General features: G+C 47.7%; 1 protein-coding gene across 1 annotated transcript; it reads left to right on the forward strand.

Annotated features, from left to right (window-relative positions):
• Positions 1-7,487: 7,487 nt before the first annotated feature.
• LOC117864559 (uncharacterized mitochondrial protein AtMg00810-like) lies at positions 7,488-8,000 on the forward strand. Its single transcript, XM_034748692.1, has one exon. It carries the CDS (start codon positions 7,488-7,490, stop codon positions 7,998-8,000), a length of 513 nt encoding a protein of 170 aa, XP_034604583.1.
• Positions 8,001-25,896: the final 17,896 nt, after the last annotated feature.

The following is a 25,896-nucleotide window of genomic DNA, read 5'->3' on the forward strand; positions in this document are numbered from 1 at the left end:
CGATTTACTGGGCATTTCCAAAGTTCAACTATATATCTGCCTATTATTTAAAAGAAAAGCCGTGGCAAGCTTACAAGTTAGCCCCTGGATCTATGGTTTAACTACGTAAAGGTCCCTAAGTTTTGCGCCTAGGCCCCTGGAAAGAATGGGGAAGACGCAATGTAGTCGCCGAGGCGCGCGCGGCGGCGGCGAGGAAATCCCCGGCAATTCGCCGGCACAGATGGGGAAACAAGTGGCCGGGGGGTGCGGGGGCTCACCTGAGCTCGGTTTGGCAGGGTTGGGGCAACGGAGATGGTCGATGGGGATCGGAACGCGGCGGCGGCGACAGAGCTCGGCTAGCAGCGGTGCAGGCGGCATTCCGGTGCACCGACGGTGTCAAGGAGGCCACGGGCTGCTCAGAGACGTGCGCGGAGGGGTGGCGAAGCGGGCGGCGAAGTCGCCGGAGTGCAGGGTGGCGTGGAGGGGTGAGCTCCACGGAAGCTTAGCGGTGGCGCATACGAGGAAGCGGTGGCGCGATTGTGGGCGGTGGCAAAGGGTGGCGTTGTCGGTGAGGGGGACCCTTTTATAGGGCAGTGGTGGAGCGGAGGGTCGAGGCGGGGCTCCGGTGGAGGAAGGATAAGGCCGGGAGTGGCGGGTGTGTGGGCGAGGTGGACATTGGCCAGTGGCGCCATTGGGCAGAGGAGGCGGAGCTCCGGGTGGTCTCCGGTGGTGATTGGCCTTGGGCGATGCGTGTCTGACGCTTCCGGTCTGTCGGGCGGGCGAAGCGGAGGGCTACCGTGGGGGTTGGGCGAGCGGTCGGAGGCGCGGGACATCGTCGGTGTGGCGGCTTCTCCGATGGACGGACGGAGCGCGGTTGGCGGATTAGAGCCACGGCAGGGGGAAAAGGACACGACCGCGGCCGGCGGTTGGCCAGCCCGGCGTTCGCCCCGTCCTGTCGCAGGCGCGGGTTGGGCGCCGTGGCCCTCGCCCTGTCGCTGTCTCACCGGTGATAGGGCGCCGGCAAGCTGCCAGTGGCTGGCGGCCACGCGGCGCGCGGCGCGTGGGCGAACGTGCTCTGGCGCGCGGGCGTCGACGCCCCCCCCCTCGGGCAGTAAGCCCGTTTGGGAGATCCTATCTCAAGATTTTGCAACACAACTTCCAAAACTCTTTTAAACAAACTTGTTCAACTCTGGACGTATTTGAAACTTGGTTTAAGGTGCTGATTTATATTGTGAAAGGATTTGGAGATATCCCGGGCCAAAGTTTGCCAAAAATATGGAAATCCAGACTTAGCCAATTTTGGTCGGAGAGGTGGAATTTCAGGAACTTAGCTATGTTTGAGTCAACTTTAGGGAAGCTTCCAAGTTGAATTAGATAGAAGTGTTATTAGAGGAGTTGCTCTCCAAACTAAGGACTTCAACTTCTATTTAGGGTATTTCTTGAATTTAGTTCAAAAATTTGGAGGAACGCCCTCGCCAAGAGGTGCACTCTGAGCAGTTTTTCAGACTTAGCGTCGTGGGGCTCAGGAGCTGAGTTGACTATTTTGCTCCACTTTGACCAAGATTTTGAACAGGTTCTGGCTTGATTTGGACCTGAGTCAGTGTAACAAAGTTGGAACACACTCGAGGGACTACAACTTTTATCAAGAGCCTGACTTGAGTTTAGATGTGAAATTGTGAGATAACAGCTTGCAAGTTTAGAGGAAAACTTGAATTCCAGGACTTAGGAGGTTTATAGGGTTCTTTAGTACTCCGGTTTTGATTGCTATTTTTGACTTCCTCCCACTCCGAATTAGTAAAAGTGCCTTCAACAAAAGTTGTTTGAAATTGAAAGTTTTACAACTCTTATTTGGGAAGAATTTTAAGTTTGCATATAAAATTCCAAGTTTTATTTCAAACTCCAAAAAGAGCTTCTTAGGGTTAAAATGGTCATTTCAATTCTTTTACTTAGTGATTAACCGCTGGTTTATATTTAAAGAACTTAATTTAGGTAGAGTTGTTACAATACCGATCACAAAATCCTGCAAAACAGAGTTAGGCGTTCTAATGTCAATACTTAAAAGGCCCGAAACTCTATCTTCCACAAAAAATTTGGGAAATCTAATTTCGCCAAAAACTTTTTTTGTAGATCAATTTTCATATAAAATTCACCTCGATCCGAGATTGTACCGAAAAGTTATGACCATTTTACCGAAACACATGACCTTGGTAAATAATCCGATCCAGTAGTAGATCCAATCGACTAACGCATCATATTCGTCTGGCGTATGAACCTAGGTTTCAATTCGACCAATCACATTGATCTTCACTCGCTGCAACTGGCATTACATATATCACTTAACTCCGATGGTGAAAATCCGACCAGTAGGAGTATGTCGTTACACGACCATTACAGCAAGATCACGAAACCAGATCATAAATCAATCTGAAAACCGCATATCACCATATGCACACATCCCGAATCTATAACTAAACAGCATCGGCTCTGATACCACTATAGGGTTACGAGGTAGGCTACGTTAGCGCAAAACAAAATTTTTCTACCATGTAAACCAGGAATACTACTGTTATAGATCACGGGATTACCACTAGACGCGTAGTTGCGAAAGTTGATGAAGCGCGTTGGGGTAGTGTAGTCGATCACCGCGTCAGGGTAGCATGGTCGAAACCTCCATGTCCAGCAGCTCCTCAGCAGCTCATCTAGGTGCAGCGATGTCCTTCTCGTGCGTCGGTTGTGAAGATCCTCACCGGCTCGTTAGGCTCCTCGTCGGCTCGTCAAGCTCTCATGCGGCAGCTCGTACAAGTGCTGCAGATGCAACACCTCCAAGGTATCTACACGTGCGGGGAGGAAGCGTCGCAAGCTGGACTGCTAGGTTCGCGAGTGCAACAAGGCGAGGGCGTTGGAGGCGTAGTTGCTATTCGTGCGAAAAGATATGGAACCCTAAGCCGCCGCCACCCCTCAATATATAGGAGTTCCTGATGGGCCTCTAGGTCCGAGGCCCATTAGTATTCCTAAACCTAGTCCAATTCGGATCATATCGTCATTGGGCTTCCGGCCCCGTAAGTGTGTGACTCTATAGGTTCGTATACATATAGACATGGCGTGAGTACTCCTACTCGGCCAATAGTTAGCAGCGGCCTCTAGCAAGACGTGCCAACTCCTATACACACACGAAGATTATATCAGACGAACCATCACAACATCACGTACATGCTATTCCCTTTGCCTCACGATATTTGGTCTAGCTCCAAGCCGATCTGTCTTTCTCGATCCTGTGATTCAAAATCCCTTTCTAGGCTAACTCTTAACCTCATGTAGCATGGCTACGCATTTCCAGATCCAATCACTCGAGGGGTCCAGAGATATCTCTCTCAAGTAGAGAGAGGCAAATTTCATCTTGACTGACCATACCTCACAGCATGCTTCTTGACAAACCCGAAAGCTACCTTTATAACTACACAGTTACAGTGTAGCATTTGATATCCTCTAAGTAAGTCGATTCACATCTTGAGTACATGAGACAATCTCAAGTCTAAGGACAAAGCGTACACATTGTGTAAAAAGAGAACTATGTAACTCGTGTTGGGTCAGTCCTAGCACATGTCTCTACATGTGCCCACATTATTAGTTTGACATCTCTATGTCCATGACTTCTGAAACATTGTCATCAACTAATACATGTGCTAGTCTAATATTCATTTGTGTCCTCACATGAACTCTGACTAGGGACAACTTTTAGAATAACCATACAAGTAAAGAGTTTCACATACAATTCATATAATTGCAAACTAATTCAAGTAGCCTTTAGTGGATATTCAAGGAACACAATATAAATCATGGATACAAAGGAATATCATCATCTCTATGATTGCTTCTAGGGCATACCTCTAACAGATCGGGCGCCGGTGGCTCTCCCCATGGGCGGATCGAGCGGCAGCGCGGTGTTGACCTGCGGCGGCGGCGCGCTGGAGGCACGCGGGTGGTGGCAGCGGCTATCCATGGGCAGTGGGCTTCTTCCCCGGAAGATGGCGGTGGCTTCCTCGACTTCGCCACTAATGGCGGGCTCCAGGAGGCCGACGGGAGCGTTCGACGCCGGCGTGCAGGGAGCGGGCGGTGCAGGCCCCACTAACGCTGCGGCGCTACTGACCAGCTGCAAGGCCTCCTTGCGTACCTCCTCCCACTGCTCAATCACGAGCAGTGCGCGGCGCCGTAGGGTGGTGGCCGAGGAGGAGGCGATGGCAGCTCGCCTCGCCGACGAGGAGGCACAGGCGGCAATGGTAGCTGCTACCCAATAGTATTTGGAGGCGGACCGCATGCGCGAGGAGGCAGAGACAATGCGCAAGATGGCGCAGCGTGATGCGGAGGAGATGAGGCACGTAGCGCAGGATGGCAGGCGCGGAGCACCGGCCAGGGGTGCTGGGGCGTAGGGCGGCCGTCCCAAACTATAGGACACGATAGGGGAGTGGAATGCGGACGTGGATTCATGGGTCCAGGACCTGCATTGAGGCACAGACACCAAGCATGACTCTAACTACGACTCCGGCCTCGACTCCGCACCCCCGAGCGTCGTCAAGACCATCATCCGGGAGTCCTTTGGCAGCACGCAATGGCCAATGTTGACAAAGACCAACTACATCGAATAGAGTTCGGTGATGAAGGTGAAGCTCCAGGTGCAGCAGATGTGGGACACGGTCCAATATGGCGACGTCGATAGCCATGAGGATCGGCAAGTGCTCGAGGCGTTGCTCGCCACGCTCCCAATGGAGATGGCGCGAACCTCTTGGGAAAGAGGACTGCCAAGGCTGCTTTGGATGCTATCGCTGTGGCCCGAGTTGGCAAAGACCTTGCTCGCAAAAGTTTTGGTAGAAGTGGGATCCTTTGGCTTTCAAGCCAAGTGAGGACGTCGACGACTTCGCCCTCCGCCTCTCTAGCCTGATGCAGCAGCTGGAGCAGTATAGTGATGACAAGATCAACAAGGAGAAAGCCATTGCAAAGTTTCTGTGAGTCATTCCGAAGAAGTACTCGCAGCTCGCTATCTCCATCGAGACGCTGCTTGACCTCTCAGCGTTGTTGATCAAGGAGCTGATGGGGCAACTCAAGGCGGTCGATGACCGTGAGGAGCTAACGTCTCGTGGACCTGTCAGCATTGGCAGCAAGCTCCACCTCACTAAGGAGCAGTGGCTTGCCCGCTAGAGGGACGGAAGAAGGGGGAGCCTTCTTCCTCGACTGGCGGCCGCAAACGCGGCAAGCCACGCAAGGCGCCCAAGACACAAGGAGGTGCCGAGGGCGGCGCGTGCTAAGGCACCCAGGGTGGCACTACTGGCAAGTGCAAGCTGGCATGAGACAACACGTGCCACAACTGTGGCAGGACTGGCCACTGGGCTAGGGAGTGTCGCCAGCCAAGGCGCGGTCAGGCCCACATCACGTAGGGTGTACAGGAGGAGGAGCCGGCTCTGTTCCTGGCTTACGAGAGCATCGAGCTACTTCCAGTGGCATCAGCCGTGATGGCTCTCCTCCACCTCGACGAGCCACGCGCACGCGTCTTCCTCAGCGATCGTACCAGCAACAACAAGATCAACGGCTGGTTCTTCGACAGTGGTGCCACGCACCACATGACCAGGCGCAGGGAGTACTTCTCCGACATGAACATTAACATATGCGGCTCCGTCAAGTTCGGCAGCTCTTCGGCTGTGAACATTAAGGGCATCGGATCCATTGTTCTTGTTGCCAAGACTGGCGAGCACCAAGTCCTCTCCAGAGTCTTCTACATCCCCGCGCTGAGAAACTCGATCATCAGCCTTGGGTAGCTAGATAAGAGTGGCTCATGTGTGGAGATCAACGGTGGAGTGCTCCGGATTTGGGATCTACTCCCTAGGGTGGAGAGAGGGAGGAACCGCCTATACGTCCTCTACGCAGAGGTGGCGCAGCCGCTCTACCTTGCTGCTCACCGTGATGATGAGGCTTGGTGATGGCACGAGCACTTTGGGCACCTCCACTTTGAGGCCCTGAAGTGGCTCAGCACCAAGAAGATGGTGCAGGGCATGCCGTGCGTTGACCATCTAGAGTAGCTCTACGACAACTGCGTCACGATGAAGCAGAAGTGACGCCCTTTCCCTCGCTAGGCGAGCTTGCGAGCCAAGGAGTGGCTTGAGCTCATGCACGGTGACCTCTACGGGCCGATGACATCGGCTACACCTAGAGGGTGACACTACTTCCTACTACTCTTCGACGACATCTCCCGGTACATGTGGGTGGTCCTCCTCGACACCAAGGGAGCTGCTGTAGATGCCATCAAGCTCATTCAAGCTATTGCGGAGAACGAGTACGGCTGCAAGCTGTGCGTGCTATGCACTAACAAGGATGGCGAGCTCACGGCGGCTAAGTTCACGTCATACTGCACCCACAAGGGGATCCAACACCACTACTCCACGCCATACACCCTGCAGTAGAATGGCGTCATCGAGCAATGCAACTAGATGGTGGTGGACATGGCCTGGGGCCTCCTCAAGCAGAGGAGGATGCCTGCCATCTTCTAGGGAGAGGCGGTGCTGACAGCCATCCACATCCTCAACCGCTCGCCTACCAAGGATATCGATTGTATGACACCATATGAGGCTTGGCATGGGCGCAAGCCGGCGGTCATCCACCTCCGCGTCTTTGGCTACCTCACATATGTCAAGGAGCTGAGCCACGTCGGCAAGCTCGACGACAGGAGCACCCCAGGGTGTTCATCAATTACACTGAGGGGGTGAAGGCCTACCGCATCCTTGACCCAGAGACACAGCATGTGCACACGGCGCATGATGTTGTGCACACGGCGCATGAGTTGCACCTCGCGTACGATGATGGTGAGCCTCGCTCTTTCACTGAGGCTGAGGGACACGCGGCATGGTGCCACGATGAAGCTGGAGATGGAAGCTATTGAGAAGAATTGAACTTGGGAGCTAGTTGATCTTCCTCCCGGTCACCACGTGATCACCCTTAAGTGGGTGTACAAGCTAAAGAAGGATGAAGATGGTGCTATTGTCAAGCACAAGGCTCACTTGGTGGCACACGGGTTCGTGCAATAGGAAGGGGTCGATTTGACAATGCCTTCACTCCTATTGCACTAATGGAGTCCGTGCGTCTCCTCCTCAAGCTGGTAGTCTAGGAGGGCTAGTGCATCCACAACATGGATGTCAAGTCAGCATTCCTTAATGGCGACTTGAAGGAGGAGATCTACGTCCACCAGCCACCGGGATTCATCATCCCCGGCAAGGAGGACAAGGTGTTGGGCCTACACAAGGCCCTCTACCACTTGTGACAGGCACCATGAGCTTGGAATGCCAAGCTAGATTTCACCCTAAAGACTATGAGCTTCAAGCAAAGCTTGCACGAGGTGGCCATCTACCAGCGGGGAACGGAGGCTTTGCCCTGCTGGTGGCATCTACGTCGATGATTTGGTGATCACGGGCACCAAGGATGAGGAGGTGGAAGTGTTCAAGGAGGGGATAAAGGCCACCTTCTAGATGAGTGACTTAGGGCCTCTCTCCTTCTACCTGGGGATCGAGGTGCACCAGGACGACTCCGGCATCACACTCCGACAGACCACCTATGACAAGCGCGTCATTGAGCTAGGTGGGCTCACCGACTGCAACCCGACTCTCACTCCAATGGAGGAGAGGCTGAAGCTGAGCCACGACAGCATGGCTGAGGAGGTGGATGCTACACAGTACCGGCGCCTTGTGGGGAGCCTTCGCTACCTTGCCCACATGCGGCTAGACTTGGCATTCTTCGTCAGCAATGTCAGTCGGTTCATGCAACGACCGATGACGGAGCACAAGCAGGCCATCAAGAGGATTGTCCACTACATCGAGGGGACTCTCGACTACGGCCTCCACTACTCGAGGTGTCCCGGGGTGGCACACTTCATCGGCTACAGTGACAGCAACCACGCTGGTGACATCGATACCAGCAAGAGCACGAGGGGGATGCTCTTCTTCCTTGGTAATTGCCTCGTCAGCTGGCAGTCAGTCAAGTAGCAAGTGGTGGCCTTGTCCAACTATGAGGCCGAGTACATCGCTGCTTCTTCCGCTTCGACTCAAGCTCTCTGGCTCTCTCAGCTTCTCGGTGATCTCCTTGGCAAGGACACTGAAGTAGTGGAGCTCAAGGTGGAAAGCAAGTCTGCTGTGGCTCTAGCGAAGAATCCCGTCTTGTTGGAGGTATGCCCTAGAGGCAATCATAGAGATGATGATATTCCATTTGTATCCATGATTTATATTGTGTTCCTTGAATATCCATTAAAGGCTACTTGAATTGATTTGCAATTATGTGAATTGTATGTGAAACTCTTTACTTGTATGGTTATTCTAAAGTTGTCCCTAGTCGGAGTTCATGTGAGGACACACAATGAATATTAGACTAGCACATGTATTAGTTGATGACTATGTTTTTGTTGGAGGTATGCCCTAGAGGCAATCATAGAGATGATGATATTCCATTTGTATCCATGATTTGTATATTGTGTTCATTGAATATCCATTAAAGGCTACTTGAATTGATTTGCAATTATGTGAATTGTATGTGAAACTCTTTACTTGTATGGTTATTCTAAAGTTGTCCCTAGTCGGAGTTCATGTGAGGACACACATGAATATTAGACTAGCACATGTATTAGTTGATGACTATGTTTCACAAGTCATGGATATGGAGATGTTGAACTAATAATGTGGACACATGTAGAGACATGTGTTAGGACTGACCCAACACGAGAAGTAGTTCTCTCTTTAAATAACATATACGCTTTGTCCTTAGACCTAAGATTGTCGCATGTATTCTAGATGTGGATCGACCTACTTAGGGGCTATCAAACGCTACGCCGTAACAGGGTAGTTATAAAGGTAGCTTTCGGGTTTGTTAAGAAGCATGCTATGAGACATGGTCAACCAAGATGGGATTTGCCCCTCTCTGATTGAGAGTGATATCTCTGGGCCCCTCGAGTGATCGGATCCGAAAATGCATGGCCATGCTACGTACGGTTAAGAGTTAACCTACAAAGGGATTCCGAATCACAGGATCGAGAAAGAGCGGTCGGCTTGAAGCTAGACCAAATATCGTGAGGCAAAGGAAATAGCATGTATATTATGTTGTGATGGTTCGTCTGATATGATCTTCGTGTGCGTATAGGAGTTGGCACGTCTTGCTAGAGGCCGCTACCAACTATTGGGCCGAGTAGGAGTACTCGGGCCATATCTATACGTATCCGAACCCATAGGGTCACACACTTAAGGGGCTGGAAGCCCAATTCGGATCTGATCCGAGTTGGATTAGGTTTAGAAGTACTAATGGGCCTCGGATCCAGAGGCCCGTCAGGAACCTCTATAAATAGAGGGGTGGGGGCGCCCTAGGGTTTACACCTTTTTGGCGAAACACACCTGCCGCGCCTCCCACGCCCTCGCCTGTTGCAACTCGTGGATCTAGCAGTCCGGCTTGCGACGCTTCCTCCCTGCACGTGTGGATACCTTGGAGGTGTTGCGCTTGCAGCACTTGGACGAGCCGCCGACGAGCCACCGACGAGCCACGACGAGCCGACGACGAGCCGCGGCACCGGAGGCGATCTTGCTGCACGTGGACGAGCTGCTGAGGAGCTGCTGGATGTGATCGACTACGTACGACTACGTTGATCGACTACGTACGACTACGTGATCGTCTTTACTGCATCGACGCATATCTACATCTTCCGCACCAGTAGTGCGTCGAGTGGTAATCCCATGATCCTTATATGGCAGTTCTTCCTGAATATACGCGGTAGAATTTTTGAATTGCGCTAGTGTAGCCTACCTCGTATCCCAACAGTGGTATCAGAGCCGTAGCTGCTTAGTTTTGGATTCGGGATGTGTGCATATGGAGATATGCGAGTTTTCCGTTTGATCTATGTCCTGTTTTCGTGCCCTTGCTGCAATGGTAGTGTAACGACATACTCCTACCGGTCGGTTTCCGCCATCGGAGTTAAGTGATACTCGTAAATCCAGTTGCAGTGAGCGAAGATCAATATGATTGGTCGAATCGAAATCCAGGGTCATACGCCAGGCGCATTAGATGTGCAATAGTAGATGGGATCTACTGCCGGGGTCGGGATTTTTGCCGTATGCGTATGCTTCGGTAAATCAGCCGTAACTTTTCGGCACGATCTCGGACCGGGGCGAATTTTATATGAAAATTGATCTACAGAAAAAGTTACACATGAAATTCAACCACTTCGCCGTTTTTGGTGAAATTAGATTTCCCAAATTCGGCTTGGAAGATGGAGTTTCGGGCATCCGAAGTTTAGAACGTTAGGACGCCTAACTCTGTTTTGCAGGATGTTTGTATGTATCTTGTGATCAGTATGGCCCCCTTGTGTATGTGATGCATGTGTGTAACTCATTCGTGACCTGCGTGTCGCGCGTACGGCAACACGGCAGGAGCCATATGTGTTGTCACTTTATTGTATTTAATGGTCTGCGTACCAATCTGTGATGATCCAAGCAACTATGTAATCTTCATTACTAGATTCATTACTAGCTATTAGGCGTAATAGCATGTTCTAGTTCTTGGAGGACTCATCACCAGGAGGATGGTGCACATGGAACATGGAGATGGAGATCACCATGGTGAACAGTATCTATGGAGATGGAGATCACCATATGAAAACGGGCCATACTGTGTCACAACTGTGTGAATGCTATTATGTTTATGTTTTACTTTCTGCATGCTGTGATGTTAGAAGTAGAACGATCCCTCACAAAGTTTAAGTTAGTATGCCCTCCCAACTAAAACTTGCACCGTCCCATGTCTTGTACAATTAGTGGTGGGTCTATGAAATTAGGGTACCACTAGTTTTCCTTGACTAGACGGGTTTGTGTCGGACACTTACACGCATAAGAGTTGGTTTGCTTAACAAGGTCATCGTAACGGTTAAAGACCTTGGGGCATAAAGGTTGGGCGCCGAGACATAGAGATGTCACCCAACAACAGGAGTCATATGTGATATGATTAGCAAAAGTTGCTTACCGATCTACCTTGTTTGCTAGCGGTGATGCTAAAGCTCACTAGTAGACTTGTTAGTTGTGGATCCTAAATCACTAAGTTTCAATAGAGAGATATTGATTTTAGTGGGAGTAGATTCTGTTAAAATAGTTTAATGTGATTTGCTCTATCATGGATACGTTTTTCTTAGTGTATTTTGCATTACTTTTGTTGTAGATTAAATGGCACCTAGCAGCACTACACCGTTTGCTTTGCGTTCGGTCCTTGAGAAGGACAAGTTGAATGGAACAAATTACTCGGATTGGATCCGTAACCTGAGAATTATTCTCAGGGCTGAGAAAAAGGAAGATGTTCTAGACAACCCACTACCAGAAGAACCTGCTGATGATGCACCCGCTGCTACTAAGAATGCTTACAAGAAAGCATGTGATGCTAAACTCGAAGTAAGCTGCCTTATGCTTGTTTGCAAGGAACCCGAGCTGCAGATGCAGTTCGAAACAAACCATGAGGCGCACGATATGATCGTGGCGCTTAGAGACATGTTCCAAACACAGGCCAGGACTAAAAGGTTCAATGTGTCTAAGGCCTTTGTGGAGAGCAAGCTAGCAGAAGGCGCAGCAGTAGGACCACACGTAATCAAGATGGTCGGTTACACTCAACGGTTGGAGAAGCTGGGCTTCCCACTGAGCCGAGAGTTGGCCACTGATTTCATTCTCTTGTCTCTTCCGCCTAGCTATGGGAACTTCATCTCGAACTACCATATGCATGGGACGGAGAAGGGTCTGAATGACCTGTGTGGCATGCTTAAAATAGCAGAGGCTGACATCATGAAAAATGCTAGTACCAGCCATGTGATGGCTATACAGAACAAGCCTTGCTTTAAGAAGAAGGGCAATTCTTGGAAGAAGAAGGGCAAGGCTGGAACGTCCAAGCCAAACCCAGTGCCCAAGGTTAAAGCTGGACCTCGACCTGCTCCAGACAAAGAGTGCTTTTACTGTCATGAACTTGGTCACTGGAAGAGAAACTGCAAGCAGTACCTAGCTTCGTTGAAGAATGGCGGAAGTAAGAGTACTTCTACCTCAGGTACACTTGTTGTTAATGTTATAGACAACATTTTTCTCGCTGATACAATTATTAATTCTTGGGTATTTGATACCGGATCGGTTGCTCATATTTGCAATTCGATGCAGGGAATGATAAGAAGTAGAAGCGTGGAAAGAGGAGAAGTTGATTTCCGCGTGGGCAATAATGCAAGAGTTGCTGCGTTGACCATCGGGACGATGCAACTCCACCTCCCGTCAGGATTTATTATGGAGTTGAATAATTGTTATTTCATTCCTAGTTTAAGTCGAAACATTTTGTCTCCTTCATGCTTGATGAAGGATGGTTATTCATTTGCGAGTGAAAACAATGGTTGTGTGATCTCTAAAAATGATATGTTTATGGCTTTTGCACCCATTGTGAATGGATTATTTGTTTTAAATATTGATGGTTCACCTGTCTGTAACGTAAGTGCTAAAAGGCCTCGGCCTAATGATTTGAGTCCTACCTACTTGTGGCATTGTCGTTTGGGTCATATAAGTGAAAAGGGCATGAAGAAGCTCCATTCTGATGGACTTCTAACTTCGTTTGATTTTGAATCATACGAGACATGTGAGGCTTGCTTGCTAGGCAAGATGGCCAAGACGCCTTTCACAGGATTTTCTGAGAGAGCAGTAGACTTGTTGGAACTCGTACATAGTGATGTATGCGGACCAATGAGCACGACGGCTAGAGGAGGATTCCAATACTTCATAACTTTCACTGATGATTTTAGTAGATATGGCTATGTCTACGTGATGAGGCACAAGTCTGAAACCTTTGAAAAGTTCAAGGAATTTCAGAATGAAGTTGAAAATCAGCGTGGCAAGAAAATTAAGGCCTTACGATCTGATCGTGGAGGCAAGTATTTGAGCCACGAGTTTAGCAATCATCTAAAGAGTTGCGGAATTGTTCCACAACTTACGCCGCCTGGAACACCTCAGAGAAACGGTGTGTCCGAGGGACGTAATCGAACTTTGTTAGACATGGTTCGATCAATGATGAGCCAGTCGGACCTACCGTTGTCATTTTGGGGATACGCTCTAGAAACAGCAGCTTTCACACTTAATAGGGTACCATATAAATCCGTAGTTAAGACACCATATGAGATGTCGACTGGAAAGGTTCCCAGTTTGTCTTTTCTAAAGATTTGGGTATGTGAAGTGTTTGTCAAGCGACTTCAGTCGGACAAGATGACACCCAAGTCGGATAAGTGCATTTTTGTGGGATATCCAAAGGAAACTTTGGGATATTATTTCTACAACCGATCAGAGGGCAAAGTGTTTGTCGCTCGGAACGGGGTTTTCCTAGAGAAAGAGTTTCTAAAAGGAGAAAAGAGTGGAAAGACAGTGCATCTTGAAGAAGTTCAAGATGAGCCGATCGGGCAAGAATCAATGAGTGATGCTAACGTAGCAGGACAAGTTGAGATACCCATGGCAAGAGAAGCACCGCCACAACCACAAAGGTCGGCAAGGCTCCACGAAATGCGGGAAATATTATTGTTGGACAATGATGAGCCTGCGACATATGCAGAAGCAATGATGGACCCAGACTCCGAAAAATGACAGAGTGCCATGCAATCCGAAATAGAGTCCATGGGAGACAATCAAGTTTGGAACTTGGTTGACCCGCCTGATGGTGTTAAAGCCATAGAGTGCAAGTGGATCTATAAGAAGAAAATGGACATGGATGGAAATGTTCACATCTATAAAGCACGACTTGTCGCAAAAGGTTTTCGACAAGTTCAAGGAGTTGACTACGACGAGACCTTCTCGCCCGTAGTGATGCTTAAGTCCATTTGGATTATTCTAGCTATAGCTGCATATTTCGATTATGAGATATGGCAGATGGATGTCAAGACAGCTTTCTTGAATGGAAACCTAACTGAGGACGTGTATATGATACAGCCCGAGGGTTTTGTCGATCCGAAAAATGCTGGAAAGGTATGCAAGCTTCAGAGATCCATTTATGGATTGAAGCAAGCATCTAGGAGTTGGAACATTCGTTTTGATGAAGTGGTCAAAGGGTTTGACTTCACCAAGAACGAAGAAGAGTCTTGTGTTTACAAGAAGGTTAGTGGGAGCTCTGTAGTATTTCTAATCTTATATGTGGATGACATATTACTGATTGGAAATAACATTCCTATGCTTGAGTCTGTAAAGACTTCACTGAAAAATAGCTTTTCGATGAAGGACTTAGGGGAAGCGGCATATATTCTGGGCATTAAGATCTATAAAGATAGATCGAGAAGGCTTATAGGTTTAAGCCAAGATACTTACATTGACAAAGTGTTGAAGCGGTTCAGCATGGAAGAGGCAAAGAAAGGGTTCTTGCCTATGTCACATGGCATACATCTCAGCAAGACTCAGTGTCCTTCGACTGCTGATGAGCGGGATCGCATGAGTAGAGTGCCATATGCCTCGGCTATTGGATCTATCATGTATGCAATGATAAGTACTCGCCCAGATGTTTCATATGCGCTAAGTATGACAAGCAGACACCAATCTGATCCAGGTGAGAGTCACTGGACAGCGGTGAAAAACATTCTTAAGTACTTGAGAAGGACTAAAGATATGTTCCTCGTCTATGGAGGTGAGGAGGAGCTCGTTGTAACAGGTTACACCGATGCTAGTTTCCAAACCGACAGAGATGATTCAAAGTCACAATCAGGATTTGTGTTCACGCTAAATGGTGGTGCTGTTAGTTGGAAGAGTTCCAAGCAAGAGACGGTGGCCGATTCTACAACAGAAGCCGACTACATCGTGTCTTCGGAAGCCGCGAAGGAAGGTGTTTGGATAAGGAATTTCCTCATTGAGCTTGGTGTGTTCCCGAATGCGTCCAACCCATTGAATCTCTACTGTGATAATAATGGGGCAATTGCGCAAGCAAAGGAGCCAAGGAACCACCAGAAGAACAAACACGTAATACGGCGATTTCATCTCATTCGAGACTTCGTTAACCGGGGTGAGATCAAGATATGCAAAATACACACGGATCTGAACATTTCTGATCCGTTGACAAAACCACTCCCGCAGGCTAAGCATGATGCGCATGTAAGAGCTATGGGTATTAGGTACCTTCTAGATTGACTCTAGTGCAAGTGGGAGACTGTTGGAGGTATGCCCTAGAGGCAATCATAGAGATGATGATATTCCATTTGTATCCATGATTTGTATATTGTGTTCATTGAATATCCATTAAAGGCTACTTGAATTGATTTGCAATTATGTGAATTGTATGTGAAACTCTTTACTTGTATGGTTATTCTAAAGTTGTCCCTAGTCGGAGTTCATGTGAGGACACACATGAATATTAGACTAGCACATGTATTAGTTGATGACTATGTTTCACAAGTCATGGACATGGAGATGTTGAACTAATAATGTGGCCACATGTGGAGACATGTGTTAGGACTGACCCAACACGAGAAGTAGTTCTCTGTTTAAATAACATATACGCTTTGTCCTTAGACCTGAGATTGTTGCATGTATTCTAGATGTGGATCGACCTACTTAGGGGCTATCAAACGCTACGCCGTAACAGGGTAGTTATAAAGGTAGCTTTCGGGTTTGTCAAGAAGCATGCTATGAGACATGGTCAATCAAGATGGGATTTGCCCCTCTCTGATTGAGAGTGATATCTCTGGGCTCCTCGAGTGATCGGATTCGAAAATGCATGGCCATGCTACGTACGGTTAAGAGTTAACCTACAAAGGGATTCCGAATCACAGGATCGAGAAAGAGCGGTCGGCTTGAAGCTAGACCAAATATCGTGAGGCAAAGGGAATAGCATGTATATTATGTTGTGATGGTTCGTCTGATATGATCTTCGTGTGTGTATAGGAGTTGGCACGTTTGCTAGAGGCCGCTACCGACTATTGGGCCGAGTAGGAGTATTCGGGCCATGTCTATACGTATCCGAACCCATAGGGTCACACACTTAAGGGGCTGGAAGCCCAATTCGGATCTGATCTGAGTTGGATTAGGTTTAGAAGTACTAATGGGCCTCGGATCCAGAGGCCCGTCAGGAACCTCTATAAATAGAGGGGTGGGGGCGCCCTAGGGTTTACACCTTTTTGGCGAAACACACCTGCCGCGCCTCCCACGCCCTCGCCTGTTGCAACTCGCAGATCTAGCAGTCCGGCTTGCGACGCTTCCTCCCTGCACATGTGGATACCTTGGAGGTGTTGCGCTTGCAGCACTTGGACGAGCCGCCGACGAGCCACCGACGAGCCACGACGAGCCGACGACGAGCCGCGGCACCGGAGGCGATCTTGCTGCACGTGGACGAGCTGCTGAGGAGCTGCTGGACGTGATCGACTACGTACGACTACGTGATCGTCTTCACTGCATCGACGCATATCTACATCTTCCGCACCAGTAGTGCGTCGAGTGGTAATCCCGTGATCCTTATACGGCAGTTCTTCCTGGTTATACGCGGTAGAATTTTTGAATTGCGCTAGTGTAGCCTACCTCGTATCCCAACAGTTTCATGAGTCATGGACATGGAGATGTTGAACTAATAATGTGGGCACATGTGGAGACATGTGCTAGGACTGACCCAACACGAGAAGTAGTTCTCTCTTTACACAACATGTACACTTTGTCCTTAGACCTGAGATTGTCGCATGTACTCAAGATGTGGATTGACTCACTTAGGGGCTATCAAACGCTACACCGTAACAGGGTAGTTATAAAGGTAGCTTTCAGGTTTCTCAAGAAGCATGCTGTGAGACATGGTCAATCAAGATGGGATTTGCCCCTCTCTGATTGAGAGTGATATCTCTGGGCCCCTCGAGTGATCGGATCCAAAAATGCATGGCCATGCTACGTACGGTTAAGAGTTAACCTACAAAGGGATTCCGAATCATAGGATCGAGAAAGAGCGGTCGGCTTGAAGCTAGACAAAATATCATGAGGCAAAGGGAATAGCATATACATAATGTTGTGATGGTTTGTCTGATATGATCTTCGTGTGCATATAGGAGTTGGCACGTCTTGCTAGAGGCCGCTACCGACTATTGGGTCGAGTAGGAGTACTCGAGCCATGTCTATAGGTATCCGAACCCATAGGGTCACACACTTAAGGGGCTGGAAGCCCAATTCGGATTAGGTTGGATTAGGTTTAAAAGTACTAATGGGCCTCAGATCCAGAGGCCTATCAGGAACCTCTATAAATAGAGGGGTGGGGTCGCCCTAGGGTTTACACCTTTTTGGCGAAACACATCTACTGCGCCTCCCACGCCCTCACCTGATGCAACTCGCGGACCTAGCAGTCCAACTTGCAACGCTTCCTCCCTACACATGTGGATACCTTGGAGGTGTTGCGCCTGCAGCACTTGGACAAGCCACCGACGAGCTACGACAAGCTGCCGACGAGCCACGATGAGCTGTCGACGAGCCACGATGAGCCGATGATGAGCCGCGGCATGAGGGCGATCTTGCTGCACATGACGAGCTGCTGACGAGCTGCTAGACGTCGACGTGATCGACTACGTACGACTACGCTGATCGACTTTGCTGCATTGACACGAATCTACATCTTCCGCATCAGTGCGTCGAGTGTTAATCCCATGATCCTTATACGACAGTTTTCCTGGTTTACGCGGTAGAAAATTTTGATTTGCGCTAGTGTAGCCTACCTCGTATCCCAACAGTGGTATCAGAGCCATAGCTGTTTAGTTTTGGATTCGGGATGTGTGCATATGGAGATATGCGAGTTTTCAGTTTGATCTATGTCCTGTTTTCGTGCCCTTGCTGCAATGGTAGTGTAACGACATACTCCTACCGGTCGGTTTCCGCCATCGGAGTTAAGTGATACTTGTAAATCCAGTTGCAGTGAGCGAAGATCAATATGATTGGTCGAATCGAAATCCAGGGTCATACGCCAGGCGCATTAGATGTGCAATAGTAGATGGGATCTACTGCCGGGGTCGGGATTTTTGCCGTATGCGTATGCTTCGGTAAATCAGCCGTAACTTTTCGGTACGATGTCGGACCGGGGCGAATTTTATATGAAAATTGATCTACAGAAAAAGTTACACATGAAATTCAACCACTTCGCCGTTTTTGGTGAAATTAGATTTCCCAAATTCGGCTTGGAAGATGGAGTTTCGGGCATCCGAAGTTTAGAACGTTAGGACGCCTAACTCTGTTTTGCAGGATGTTTGTATGTATCTTGTGATCAGTATGGCCCCCTTGTGTATGTGATGCATGTGTGTAACTCATTCGTGACCTGCGTGTCGCGCGTACGGCAACACGGCAGGAGCCATATGTGTTGTCACTTTATTGTATTTAATGGTCTGCGTACCAATCTGTGATGATCCAAGCAACTATGTAATCTTCATTACTAGATTCATTACTAGCTATTAGGCGTAATAGCATGTTCTAGTTCTTGGAGGACTCATCACTAGGAGGATGGCGCACATGGAACATGGAGATGGAGATCACCATGATGAACAAGTTCTGTGGAGATGGAGATCAACATAAGAAAACGGGCCATACTGTGTCACAATTGTGTGAATGCTATTCTGTTTATGTTTTACTTTCTGCATGCTATGATGTTAAAAGTAGAATGATCCCTCACAAAGTTTAAGTTAGTATTCTCTCCCAACTAAAACTTGCACTATCCCATGTCTTGTACAATTAGTGGTGGGTCTATGAAATTAGGGTGCCACTAGTTTTCCTTGATTAGACGGGTTTGTATCGGACACTTACATGCATAAGGGTTGATTTGCTTAACAAGGTTATCTTAATGGTTAAGGACCTTGGGGCATAAAGGTTGGGCGCCGAGACATGGAGATGTCACCCAACAACAGGAGTCATATGTGATATGATTAGCAAGAAGTTGCTTACCGATCTACCTTATTTGCTAGTGGTGATGCTAAAGTTCACTAGTAGACTTGTTAGTTGTGGATCCTGAATCACTAAGTATCAATAGAGGGATATTGATTTTAGTGGGAGTAGATTCTGTTAAAATAGTTTAATGTGATTTGCTCTATCATGGGTACGTTTGTCTTAGTGTATGTTGCATTACTTTTATTGTAGATTAAATGACACCTAGCAGCACTACACCGTTTGCTTTGCGTTCAGTCCTTGAGAAGGACAAGTTGCATGGAACAAACTACTCGGATTGGATCCATAACCTGAGAATTGTTCTCAGGGCTGAGAAAAAAGAAGATGTTCTAGACAACCCATTACCAAAAGAACCTATTGATGATGCACCTGCTGCTGCTAAGAATGCTTACAAGAAAGCATGTGATGCTAACCTCAAAGTAAGCTGCCTTATGCTTGCTTGCATGGAACCCGAGCTGCAGATGTAGTTCGAAACAAACCATGAGGCGCACGATATGATCGTGGCACTTAGAGACATGTTCCAAACACAGGCCAGGACTAAAAGGTTCAATGTGTCTAAGGCCTTTGTGGAGAGCAAGCTAGCAGAAGGCGCAGTAGTAGGACCACATGTAATCAAGATGGTTGGTTACACTCAGCGGTTGGAGAAGTTGGGCTTCCCACTAGGCCAAGAGTTGGCCACTGATTTCATTCTTTCGTCTCTTCCGCCTAGCTGTGGGAACTTCATCTCGAACTACCATATGCATGGGACGAAGAAGGGTCCGAATGAGCTGTGTAGCATGCTTAAAACAACAGAGGCTGACATCAAGAAAAACGCTAGTAGCAGACATGTGATGGCTATACAGAACAAGCCTAGCTTTAAGAAGAAGGGCAATTCTTGGAAGAAGAAGGGCAAGGCTGGAACGTCCAAGCCAAACCCAGCGCCCAAGGTTAAAGCTGGACCTGGACCTGCTCCAGACAAAGAGTGCTTTTACTATCATGAACTTGGTCACTGGAAGAGAAATTGAAGCAGTACCTAGCTTCATTGAAGAATGACGTAAGTAAGAGTACTTCCACCTCAGGTACACTTGTTATTAATGTTATAGACAACATATTTCTCGCTGATACAATTATTAATTCTTGGGTATTTGATACCGAATCGGTTGCTCATATTTGCAATTCAATGCAGGGAATGATAAGAAGTAGAAGCGTGGAAAGAGGAGAAGTTGATTTCCACGTGGGAAATAATGCAAGAGTTGCTACGTTGACCGTCGGGACTATACAACTCCACCTCCCGTCAGGATTTATTATGGAGTTGAATAATTGTTATTTCGTTCCTAGTTTAAGTCGAAACATTTTGTCTTCTTCATGCTTGATGAAGGATGGTTATTCATTTGCGAGTGAAAACAATGGTTGTGTGATCTCTAGGAATGATATGTTTATGGCTTTTGCACCCATTTTAAATGGATTGTTTGTTTTAAATCTTGATGGTTCACCTATCTATAACGTAAGTGCTAAAAGGTCTCGGCCTAATGATTTGAGTCCTACCTACTTGTGGCATTGTCGTTTGGGTCATATAAGTGAAAAACGCATGAAGAAGCTCCATTCTGATGGACTTCTAACTTCATTTGATTTTGAATCATACGAGACATGTGAGGCTTGCTTGCTAGGCAAGATGACCAAGACGCCTTTCACAGGTTTCCCTGAGAGAGTAGTAGACTTGTTGGAACTCATACATAGCAATGTATGCAGACCAATGAGCACGACGGCTAGAGGAGGATTCCAATACTTCATAACTTTCACTAATGATTTTAGTAGATATGGCTATGTCTACTTGATGAGGCACAAGTCTGAAACCTTTGAAAAGTTCAAGGAATTTTAGGATGAAGTTGAAAATCAGCGTGGCAAGAAAATTAAGGCCTTATGATCTGATCGTGGAGGTGAGTATTTGAGCCACGAGTTTAGCAATCATCTAAAGAGTTGCGGAATTGTTCCACAACTTACGCCGCCTGGAACACCTCAGAGAAACGGTATATTCGAGCGACGTAATCGAAATTTGTTAGACATGGTTCGATCAATGATGAGCCAGTCGGACCTACCGTTGTCATTTTGGGGATACGCTCTAGAAACAGCAGCTTTCACACTTAATAGGGTACCATCTAAATCCGTAGTTAAGACACCATATGAGATGTGGACTGGAAAGGTTCCCAGTTTATCTTTTCTAAAGATTTGGGTATGTGAAGTGTTTGTCAAGCGACTTCAGTCGGATAAGATCACACCCAAGTCGGATAAGTGCATTTTCGTGGGATATCCAAAGGAAACTTTGGGATATTATTTCTACAACTGGTCAAAGGGCAAAGTGTTTGTCGCTCGAAACGAGGTTTTCCTAGAGAAAGAGTTTCTAAAAGGAGAAAAGAGTGGAAAGACAGTTCATCTTAAAGAAGTTCAAGATGAGCCGATCGGGCAAGAATCAATGAGTGATGCTAACGTAGCAGAACAAGTTGAGATACCCATGGCACCGCCACAACCACGAAGGTCGGCAAGGCTCCGTGAAATGCGGAAAATATTATTGTTGGACAATGATGAGCCTGCGATATATGCAGAAGCAATGATGGACCCAGATTCCGAAAAATGACAGAGTGCCATGCAATCCGAAATAGAGTTCATGGGAGACAATCAAGTTTCGTGTTAAAGTCATAGAGTGCAAGTGGATCTATAAGAAGAAAAAGGACATGGATGGAAATGTTCACATCTATAAAGCACAACTTGTCATAGAAGGTTTTCGACAAGTTCAAGGAGTTGACTACGACGAGACCTTCTCGCCCGTAGTGATGCTTAAGTCCATTCGGATTATTCTAGCTATAGCTGCATATTTCGATTATGAGATATGGCAGATGGACATCAAGACAGCTTTCCTGAATAGAAACTTAGCTAAGAACGTGTATATGATACAACCCGAGGGTTTTGTCGATCCAAAAAATGCTGGAAAGGTATGCAAGCTTTAGAGATCCATTTATGGATTGAAGCAAGCATCTAGGAGTTGGAACATTCGTTTTGATGAAGTGGTCAAAGGGTTTGACTTCACCAAGAATGAAGAAGAGTCTTGTGTTTACAAGAAGGATAGTGGGAGCTCTGTTGTGGATGACATATTGCTGATTGGAAATAACATTCCTATGCTTGAGTCCGTAAAGACTTCACTGAAAAATAGCTTTTCGATGAAGGACTTAGGGGAAGCGGCATATATTCTGGGCATTAAGATCTATAGAGATAGATCGAGAAGGCTTATAGGATTAAGCCAAGATACTTACATTGACAAAGTGTTGAAGCGGTTCAGCATGGAAGAGGCAAAGAAAGGGTTCTTACCTATGTCACATGGCATACATCTCAGCAAGACTCAGTGTCCTTCGACTGCTGATGAGCGAGATCGCCTGAGTAGAGTGCCATATGCCTCGGCTATTGGATCCATCATGTATACAATGATAAGTACTTACCCAGATGTTTCATATGCGCTAAGTATGACAAGCAGACACCAGTCTGATCCAGGTGAGAGTCACTCGACAGCGGTGAAAAGTATTCTTAAGTACTTGAGAAGGACTAAAGATATATGTTCCTCATCTATGGAGGTGAGGAGGAGCTCGTTGTAACAGGTTACGCCGATGCTAGTTTCCAAACTGACAGAGATGGTTCAAAGTCACAATCAGGATTTGTGTTCACGCTAAATGGTGGTGCTGTTAGTTGGAAGAGTTCAAAGCAGGAAACGGTGGCCAATTCTATGACAGAAGCCAAGTACATCACGGCTAAGGAAGGCGCGAAGGAGGGTATTTGGATAAGGAATTTCCTCATTAAGCTTGGTATGTTCCCGAATGTGTCCAGCCTGTTGAATCTCTACTGTGATAACAATGGGGCAATTGCGCAAGCAAAGGAGCTAAGGAACCACCAGAAGAACAAACACGTAATATGCAGCGATTTCATCTCATTCAAGACTTTGTTAACTGGGGTGAGATCAAGATATGCAAAATACACATGGATCTGAACATTTCTGATACGTTGACAAAATCACTCCCGCAGGCTAAGCATGATGCGCATGTAAGAGCTATGGGTATTAGGTACCTTCTAGATTGACTCTAGTGCAAGTGGGAGACTGTTGGGGGTATGCCCTAGAGGCAATCATAGAGATGATGATATTCCATTTGTATCCATGATTTATATTGTGTTCCTTGAATATCCAGTAAAGGCTACTTGAATTGATTTGCACTTATGTGAATTGTATGTGAAACTCTTTACTTGTATGGTTATTCTTAAGTTGTCCCTAGTCGGGGTTCATGTGAGTACACACAATGAATATTAGACTATCACATGTATTAGTTGATGACTATATTTCACGAGTCATGGACATGGAGATGTTGAACTAATAATGTGGGCACATGTGGAGACATGTGCTAGGACTTACCCAACACGAGAAGTAGTTCTCTCTTTACACAACATGTACGCTTTGTCCTTAGACCTAAGATTGTCGCATTTACTCAAGGTGTGGATTGAATTACTTAGAGGCTATCAAACGCTACGCCGTAACAGGGTAGTTATAAAGGTAGCTTTCGGGTTTGTCAAGAAGCATGCTATGAGACATGGTCAATCAAGATGGGATTTTCCCCTCTCAAATTGAGAGTGATATCTCTGGGCCCCTCGAGTGATCGGATCCGAAAATACATGGCTATACTACGTACGGTTAAGAGTTAACCTACAAAGGGATGCCGAATCACAGGATCTAGAAAGAGCAGTCGGCTTGAAGCTAGATCAAATTTCATGAGGCAAAGGGAATAGCTGTAACAACTCTACCTAAATTAAGTACTTGTACATCTAAACAAGTGGTTAGTCACTAAGCGAAAAGTGAAATGTCCATTTTAACCCTAAGAAGCTCTTTTTGGAGTTCGAAATAAAATTTGAGATTTTATATGAAAACTTAAATTTTTGCCCAAATAAGAGTTGTAAAACTTTTAATTTCAAACAACTTTTGTTAAAGGCACTTTTTCTAATTCGAAGTGGGAGGAAGACAAAAATAGGAATCAAAACCGGAGTATTGAGGAACCCTATAAACCACCCAAGTCCTGGAATTCAAGTTTTCCTCCAACTTTGCAACCTGTTATCTCACGACTTCATATCTAAACTCAGTCAGGCCCTTAATAAAAGTTGTAGTCCCTCGAGTGTGTTCCAACTTTATTACACTGACTCAGGTCCAAATCGAATCCGAACCTATTCAAAATCTTGGTCAAAGTTTAGTAAAACAGACAACTCAGCCGCTGGGCGCTACAACACTAAGTCTGGAAAACTGCTCAGAGTGCACCTCTTGGCGAGGGCGTTCCTCCAAATTTTTGAACTAAACTCAAGAAACACCCTAAATAGAAGTTGAATTCCTCAGTTTGGAGAGCAACTCTTTCAATAACACTTAAGTCTAATTCAACTCAGAAGCTCCCCTAAAATCGAGTCAAAGATAGCTAAACCCTTGAATTTCCACCTCGCCGGCTAGATTGACTAAGTCTGTATTTCCAGATTTTTGGCAAACTTTGGCTCAAGGTATCTCCAAATCCTTTCCAAATCTGAACAAATACCTTAAACCAAGTTTGAACTACACTCAGAGTTGAACAAGTTTGCTTAAAGGAGTTTTGAAAGTTTAGTTGAAAAATCTAGAGAAAGGAGCTCCCAAAGCCGGTTGGGCTTACTGCCCGAAGTGACCTCGACGCCCGCGCGCCCGGGGCATGTTCGCCCGCGCGCCGCGTGCTGTGTGGCCGCCGGCCACCGGCAGCTCGCCGGCGCCCTATCCCCGACGAGACAGTGACAGGGCGAGAGCCACGGCGCCCAACCCGCGCCTGCGACAGGATGGGGCAAACGTCGGACTGGCCAACCGCTGGCCGCGCGCGTGCCTTATCCCTGCCGCGCATCTGCTCCGCCCAACCCGCGCGTTGCCAGCCCACCGGAGAAGCCGCCATGCCATCGACATCCCGCGCCTCCGCCCGCTTGCCCAACCCAGGCCATGGCCCTCCGCTTCGCCCGCCTGACAAACCAGAGGCACACGACATGCTCCGCCCGAGGCCAATTGCGGCAAGAGGGCGCCCGGAGTTCCGCCTCCCCAGCCCCATGGTGCCGCTGGCCAATGGCCGCCTCGCCGATGCACCCGACGCTCCCCGGCCTTATCCTCCCGCCACCGGAGCCCCCCCTCAACCCTCCGCTCCACCGCTGCCCTATAAAAGGGTCACGCTCGCCGTTAGCGCCACCCTTTGCCACTGCCCGCAACCGCACCTCTGCTTTTTCCTCTACGTCGCCGCTAGGCTCCCATGGAGCTCACATCTCCGCGCCACCCTGCACTCCAACGACTTCTCCGCCCACTTCGCCACCCCTCCGCGCAAGTCTCTGAGCAGCTCGTGGCCTCCCCGACACTGTCGGTGTGCCGGAACGCCGCCTGCACCACCGCCCGCCAAGCTCGGTCGCCGCCGCCACGTTCCGACCCCCGCCGGCAATCTCCGTCACCCTAGACCCGCCAAATCAAGCTCAGGTGAGCCCCTAAGCCTCTCCGGCAACTTGTTGCCTCATCCCTACTAGCGAACCGCTTGGGATTTCCTCGCCGCCGCCGCGCCCCCCCCCCCCCCCCGGGATGACAATGCGTCTTCCCCATTCTTTCTAGGGGCCTGGGCGCAAAAACTTAGGGACCCCTACGTGTTTAACTCGTAGACGCAGGGGTAGGATGCAAGTTTGCCTCGGCTTTTTAGTTTAATAATAGGCAGAAAAAGGGTTAAATTTTGTAAATGCCCAGTAAATCGTAGAAAAATCATAAAAATACCAAACCACTTTTGTTGGAATCCTTGCTCTGTCTAGTTCCTAAGAAAAATAAGTTTTCTCATGTTACTATTGTAAATAGTATCTTATGCTTTTAATCATGGTTTAGGCCTTTTAAATCCTAATAAACAGAAGAAAAGTGAGAAAAATGTAAAACCAACTCTGTGTTGCT

Source organism: Setaria viridis, chromosome 7, assembly GCF_005286985.2.
Source record: "Setaria viridis chromosome 7, Setaria_viridis_v4.0, whole genome shotgun sequence".
NCBI lineage: Eukaryota > Viridiplantae > Streptophyta > Magnoliopsida > Poales > Poaceae > Setaria > Setaria viridis.